We start from the raw sequence: 7,665 nt of genomic DNA, 5'->3' as shown, positions 1-7,665 counted from the left end.
ATGTAACAATTCGCAGTGAAATTTATTCCGATAGTTAATTTATTCTCCTAGTACACTCTGTTCATTGCGTCGTAACGAATGCCTGTAATTGACTTCAATATTTAAATTCAAATGTTCGAATGAGGTACACGTGTGCATTAATTACGTTGTACATATTTCTTTGAAAATGTGCGATACCAGCTTTTCCGGAATTTCCACGGCTACGTCAAGTATCTTTGGACTATTCCGGTTTTTGTACGTAGTAAGCTTGAGTAAATCGTGCTTGAAGTTCTATCTATGGTATTGTCTCCAGCGGTCAACTGGTTCGCTCTGCCAAATACGATTGAATTCAACAAATTAAGAACGATCCAAACTTTATCGGTAGGATCAGTCTGATTCATGGTGATTTATCCAAACCCGGCTTGGACCTCTCGACGGAGGATCGTCAGCGTTTGGTGAACAATGTGAATATAATCATTCATAACGCGTCCGTGGTGTACTTCGAGGCGAAGGTATCCCTTATTTTGCGAACCAAAGTGATCGGCACGCAGAAGATGCTCGAACTAGCGGCTCAATGCCCTTTGAACGCGTTCGTATACGTGTCGACCATGTACTCTCATCATTACATGAACCATTGAAGAAAAATTTTACGATCGATTAAATTACGATACGATAAAATTTTATCACCGATTTAGACGAATTTTTATTCGACTTAAATCTGGTGAACTGGTGCTTTTTCACCGACACAGTTGTCCTATACACTCGCAATGCTGTCAAAGACCCGATGGAGACGATTCCGTACGCGCAGAAGAGACTTGAAAAATTGAAAATACTGCACTACTCCACGATAACTCTAATCCCGGTCCTTGTCTTTTTCTATTTCTTTACGATGATTTATTCCTGAACATAGTTAACATCTAATGTTTTTTTGTCATCTTTCCTTTTTCCCCTGCAATGTCGAGAGAGTGAGGTCTTAGACCGAAAGTTAATGTATCTCGAAACATGGAAATAAATTAATAAAAATGGCGATGTTTCCTTTTCTGATCTATGTGAGAACGAACCCTCGACTACTGTGGATAGTTACGCACGTACTTTGCATTGATATTGCGTGACAGTATGGAAACGAAGGGAATGGTAAATCGTGTTTAATTAATACGCTTTAAAGATATTTATAAATCCTCTACTTATATATCCATATTTCTTCCGTTTCTACCGGACGTTCACTGTTCGACCTAAAACCTGATTATGATAATGGAATAGGAATGATTGACTTCTCACCGTGAATATGTATACATAAATAAATGATGTATAAGTAAATGACTATAAATCTGCAGCGGCTATGGAACAACAGCTGCAGAACGCTGAATCTCCTCGACGTGGAATGATTCGAAAATTCTATGTAACGTTCTGATTAAATTTTCGAACGCTCGCAATACGACATACTATACGACAAACAATCGTTTTAACATGAACTCTGCAAAGAAGTACAACTGGAAGAACGATACCGAGAGTCAGATAGTCCAATTTTACGCCGGCAAACACGTATTCCTGACGGGATGCACCGGGTTCTGTGGCACGCTCATCTTGGAGAAGCTCCTCCGCACGTGCACCGACATCGGCAAGATCTACATCATGATTCGACCAAAGAAGAACGTCACTATGCAGAAACGAATGGAGGAATTGTTCCAATGCGACGTGAGTAATTATGATACTACAGATTCAATCATGTCGTTTCATCGTTTCACTAAACATAACGTCTACAGGTGTTCGACAAGTTGCGTGCTATGAATCCAAACTTTACGGATAAGGTGATTATGATCCACGGTGATCTGTACAAACCCGACTTGGGCCTCTCGGCAGAGGATCGTCAGCGTTTGGTGAACAACGTGAACATAATCATTCACAACGCGTCGATGGTGTACTTTAAGGCGAAGGTGTCTGTTATTTTGCGGACCAACGTGCTCGGAACGCAGAAGATGCTCGAACTAGCGGCTGAATGTCCGAACTTGAACGTGTTCGTGTACATGTCGACCGCGTACTCTCATCATTACACGAAAACGATCGAAGAAAAATTTTACGCACCGCCGTGCGATTTAAAGATGATCGAGGACATCATACGAGTCGATGAAGAGAACGCTGCCGGAATTTCTAAGGAAGCCCTCGACGATATTGTAGGGAAATGGATGAACCAGTACGCGTTCAGCAAGGCCGTCACCGAGGGTATAGTCGAGGACTTCGGTAAAAGAAGATCGCTACCCTGCTTCGTCTACAGGCCTTCCATAGGTAAGAATACAAATAGCGTTAGTATTTTATTAACGATAGAACGGGTGTGATTTATTATTACGAACTTTGGGGACAGTTACGGAAACACAGTATGAACCGATCAAAGCCTGGGTAGGGAACAAGAATGGACCAGTCTCGTTGACTTTAGGACTGGGTTTAGGTGTATTACACGTAATGCATATGGACGAGAATCTCCGTTTGGATTTCATTCCTGGCGACTACACGAACAATAGTTTGTTGGCGGCCATTTGGGACTACGTCGAGCACAGGTACCGTACCAACCGAGACATTTAATTCAGAGATGATGAATAAAACGACTGATCGACATTTTTTAGGGAAACGGATGAACCGCAGGTGTACAATTACGCGTCGTCCGACTGGCAACCGTTCGTTACTAAAGTATTGACGCAGAACTTCCGTACTGCGATCGAAAAATATCCAACGTCGAAGATGATATGGTATCCCACCCTCTATATGGTTTCTAACAAACTTCTATTTCTAATACTGCACACAATTTGGCACGTCATTCCCGCTATTATCATCGACGCGGTCTTACTGACCCGAGGGAAGAAGCCGAAGTGAGTAGTAATCGATGTATTCTTCTTTCAATGATTTTTAAATGTTCAGCGTTCACCGATCGCATCGTACTTTCCATTAGGGCGACTGAAATGCTGTTCAAGGTGTTGAAACACCATAAGATTCTACTTTACTTTATCTCCTCGAGCTGGGTCATAAAAACGGACAGAACGAAACGTATTCTTAGCCGTATGAACGCTGCCGACTTGAAGCTATTTCCGTTCGACTTGAAACAAATAGATTGGGCGAAAAAGATGGAAATGGGTTTGATCTGCGTTCGGCGGCTTATGAAAGAGCCGTACGATTCGATTCCTGACGCACGGAAGAAGCTTCAGAAATTACGGAGGATACATTACACCGTCGTTACTTTGCTTGGACTTTTCTCACTGTTCCTTATGTACAGGATAATGTGTATCTTGTCTTTTATTTGATGAAATAACCGTATTACGAAAATTTCTTGAAGATTCTTATTTATTTTTGAATCACGATATCGTTCGTTGGAGGGGTTGAGGAAAATTTAAAGAATATGACAACACTGTTGTTATATATAGAATAATACTCTTTATTGTTTTTGATAGTTTTTATTGTTGTTGTTGTTGTTGTTGTTGCTGTCGACCATGTCGTGCGTTATTCTCTTCAGGTTAATAATCTTTTAGCGCTGCATTTGCCGTTTCGCGTTTGTCGTGTTGCTGCTGATTGAAATTTTGATGGAACGGTACCCGATACAACGTCACAACATTTTTTAGTTCAAACAAAGATTCGAGAAATGAACGAAGAAAATGAAATGACGACGACGCGTCCGACCACTCGAGTCGCGCAGTTTCGTATCGTGCATAACGTCGACCACTTAGGACTAGAGTAATTGCAATTCGTGCGTCTTTAATTTTATTCCTTTCGTAATGCTCTTTTTCTATGCTAGTGGCAAGCGCGTAGTGAGACGAATCGCATTTTCGATTGAAATGATTATATTAATTTCTTTGTCTTGCCCCTCTTTATTAACTCTTTCTTTTTTCCTCAAACGTTCGACGATTGTTCGTTTGCGTTTCATGGCTTCGGACGCGACACGATACTTGGCCACGGTCGAGTGATCGGCAACGCGTTTCATAGATACAATTCGTGTGCATCTTAAAATTTGTCCTAGTTCTATTAAAATCGCCGCACGCATGGCGAACGCGTCCCATCGGGGCCACATCGAGTCCAGACAATTAACAGCGGCTAATTAATTTCAAGATGAAATCGCATCCGATTGTACAGAAAATGGTATTGCGTCTTCTTCCTATTCGTAGAAACGACGTCATCCCTCGCGGAACGCGTATTCGCTTCACGCGTCTGGCGCGATTTCGATGCAAACTTTTCTTCATTGTTTTCTCTCCACCCCTTTTACTCGCTCTCTCGCGCACTTGTTCCCTGTCGCTCGCCACTCATTCTCTCTCTCTCTCGCATCATCTTTTTTGTTTCTTTTAATTAATTAACTCTCTATCTTCCTGTTAACCGTCTTCTCCGCGCTACTATTTACAATGTACAATGTTCGTGTGTTCCTCCCGCCTGTTCTAGGTTCGCGGTCACCACGGGACTCCCGTAAATCCTCAGGACAATCGTTCCCGATCTAACTAACCGACTCTCGACCACCCGCCCCACGTCCTCTCTTCGACCCCGATCGTCGTTGCATTCCCCGGATGGCCCACGCCGGATTCATTGACTGTTCTTTCAACCCGAGATCTGATTCTCGATTACGCGTCGTGCAAATAGGAACTTAATCGTAGGTCCTCGCGACGACCCAATTCTTTAGAAAATTTCCATTCATTTATTACATCAAATAGTTACGTTCACAACTTGTGCGGATTCGTTGAAAGAGTACGATCGAACTTTTAATTTTCTCGCGACGAGTCGACGTATGACAATTATTAAAAGAAAAGGCAATTGCATTTTAAAAAACGTTTTACACGCTTTGACCCGAATTAGAATTTCATCGACGGAGAGTTAAACGCGCAGTTGCCGAGGCTATCGTGTCACATACGCGGCTGACCGGTCGGGTCTGAAGAAGTAAAATAGATCTGTATACGCGCAACAATTGCATCGATATCTACGTTCGGTAAGTAAAAACGATCTGGAAGAACGTTTTATGGAAAACGGATGAACGGTCCGGTCAGCTGATCGCGCGAAAGGGGGACGCGATATCCTCCGGGATGCGCGAAGTGAGTATCACGTGGGCCATCCGTGAGCGATCGGCGGGTGGAACGCGTCATCCGAAACGATGCTCGACGAGGTTCCCGCGAGTCCCCGTGTCACCGCCTCTCATTTATATCACTTACCACGGTAAATATATATAATAATCTTATATATATACTTCTTGTTTATATATAATATATAATAATATCTTATATGTATATTTTCTCCACATTATATCTATTATATCATCTTTTTATTTCCGCTTAAACGTACTTCTGCGCGTTCTATTTATACTATTTACAACGTATATTCTCGTTTTAACCCATCCTCCGTCTCTCGCTTAATAATCCCCGTAGAAGTGTCCGTAGCACACAAAACCCCATCCCCCCGTCCGCCCGAGCGTCGTCTTCTTCGCTTTCGCGTGTCTGAACGCGCGCAACGTCGAAGCACACGCGGCCACGTCGGGAACCCGGTCCGTCGTCCTCTCGCACGTTTCTGAACGCAAAGTTCCACGACACCGAACGTACAGGACCGTCTACCAATTATCTGTCATCAGGCATTCGAAAATAAACTAAATTTAGCATGTCCTGCGATCGCCGTCGATGCACCCGCGAGACGCTCCAACGCGATGGACGAATTTTTGAACAATCTAACTTACGCCGGCGCGTCCCGTGGATGCTCGCGTGGGTGTTTGCCGTCGTCGTTGCGAGAGAACGACGTTTCCTAAATCGCTACGCGCACGTTGGCATCGAGCGCGTGTACTTCTCGTTAGAATCTCGCACGCTGAGCTCGATCGCGTCGTGTGTTCTGTGACACTATGTATGAACGTACTTCGTGTCCGAACACACCTCCGCGCGTAAACTGAATCCGTAGCAGAGATACCTAATGACCGCGGGCCTATCGAACATGACAACATTCTTCTTCGCTTCCGAGTGTTCGCGCTCGATCCATAAATGATTTTATGCCGATGATGCTCTGTACGTTGGTTTGAGGATATACAAAAACTAGACTTCTTTTTAAATCGGTTACGACGTGACACTCAAGGTGTAGAAAAATGTTCGCTCATGTTTAAGGTTCGCGGATCATCGGAGTTCGACGCGTTCGTCTTTTCTTAGATCCTCCGCATCGTTAAAGTAATATTGCTCGTTGTTTTGTACGAAATGAGAAAGAACAAGAAGAGGAACGGGGGAGATGATAGAGGCGTAGCGAAAATTAGGAAATGACTCTTGCGAGGAACCGGATACGGGAAGGACGACGATGCGACGTACCGGAGAACTGTTGTTAGTACCGTGAAATTGAAAGAGTGACAGAAGGTGAACGGAAGATTGAAAATCGCCGAGATTTCGTTTTTAACAATTCGCTTTAACAATTATTAGACTTAGCACGTAGTGTATATCAATATACATCGAAGTTATCTAGTGTATCTTCATGTACAAACGTGTTCTCTGTATACAAGTGTGTCTCGCGTGTAGGTACGTATCGAATGTATCGGCTTAACATTGAATTAATTACAGTTTTAAATCAACCTCTGTCGCGAAACGTTTTACAGTATTCCTTCCTCTTCCTCTATCGCTATCTCAATCTCTCTCTCTCTCTCTCTCTCTCTCTCGCTCGCGCATAAGTAATCAGTCGATTTATAAATTATTTATATCGCTTTAATATCGTTCGTTAGACTCGCTTTTAAAACGCTTAATTTCAATTTAAGTATAGCTGCTCGCTTGGGTTCAGTTAAATGGACGTTGAGGACGAGATCGCGCTCGGATCGCCGTTTCACCTCTTCGCGAGATGCGTCTCGTCGAATTTTTATCTTTAGTTTTCTTTTTTTCTTTCTTCCTTAATAATCTCACCGTTGCCCACACCCTACGCGAGTGATCATTTTTGGTCGGCCTCTTGCTCTGCCCGTCGGCCACTCCTCTATTTTACAATAGTATTATGGTACATTTAATTATTTAACGGGAGATCAGTGGCGCGCAGTGGCCCGACGCGCGACGACGCCAACGGCCGACCGATTTGTAATCCCGATCTCTAAAATGCAGGTACATTTGTTAGCATCGTGCGCCAAAACACAGAACGCGTTAGCTCCAACATATTTCCGTCCATGGATCACAACTCCGACGTTCCCCATAATCTCGTAACGACCCCGGGTCGGGTCCGCGAATCTCCGGGAACGTGCTCGACGACTAACTGCTAACGTCCCTTCGGGTACTCGGGTACCCGCGGACGAGGAAGGGAGGGAGCGAGGGAGAGAGGGAGTGAGGAAGAGGGGAGCGGGGGGGGGGAAATATGTTCGATCACGGTGTATCCTGTTCACGACGTCAGGACGTATCTCTAAGACCCCTCGACGAAGACTGCTGGCGATCCGTGCGAATTGTTTTACGCGCATGGCTCTGTGGATACAGAAATTGAAGCACCAGGGTGTGTGATCGTCCTAGCACCATATCGACCTTACAACTCTCCTCTGTTCTACTTCTCTGTCCCGATGCGTATGTGTACATATGTGTATGCGTTCATGTATGTAGAATACAACGAAGTATGCGAGTGCTATGTAAACGTGTACGCGTGTATCGAGAGTGTACTAGTATAGGCCACGGCGGTTACGTCTTACGAGTGTAAATGTGTAAATGTGTCCGAGTGTATGGCATTTAATTTAATCGTCGC

The 7,665-nt window shown here is 44.0% G+C and overlaps 2 protein-coding genes across 3 annotated transcripts in view; one reads left to right on the top strand and one right to left on the bottom strand.

The window, feature by feature from the left end:
- Window positions 1–1,344: 1,344 nt before the first annotated feature.
- Window positions 1,345–3,358, top strand: LOC108624617 (fatty acyl-CoA reductase wat-like). The gene is made up of 5 exons (XM_018024023.2): window positions 1,345–1,674; window positions 1,743–2,262; window positions 2,339–2,531; window positions 2,598–2,840; window positions 2,921–3,358. Exons 1-5 carry the CDS (start codon window positions 1,447–1,449, stop codon window positions 3,267–3,269), a joined length of 1,533 nt encoding a protein of 510 aa, XP_017879512.1. The 5' UTR covers window positions 1,345–1,446; the 3' UTR covers window positions 3,270–3,358.
- Window positions 3,359–3,415: 57 nt separating this feature from the next.
- tara (SERTA domain-containing protein 2 taranis) overlaps window positions 3,416–7,665 on the bottom strand; it is a 33,943-nt gene continuing 29,693 nt past the window's right edge. For both annotated transcript variants that reach the window (XR_001916602.2, XM_018024150.2), the window contains one exon: window positions 3,416–7,665. This exon is cut by the window's right edge. The gene's annotated coding sequence lies outside the window, so the exon portion shown is untranslated.

Source organism: Ceratina calcarata, unplaced genomic scaffold (assembly GCF_001652005.2).
Source record: "Ceratina calcarata isolate Rehan_Ccalc_2016 unplaced genomic scaffold, ASM165200v1 scaffold321.2, whole genome shotgun sequence".
In the NCBI taxonomy this organism is placed as follows: Eukaryota; Metazoa; Arthropoda; class Insecta; order Hymenoptera; family Apidae; genus Ceratina; species Ceratina calcarata.
Note: the sequence above shows the minus strand (reverse complement) of the source record. Positions and strands in the feature narration are given on the sequence as shown.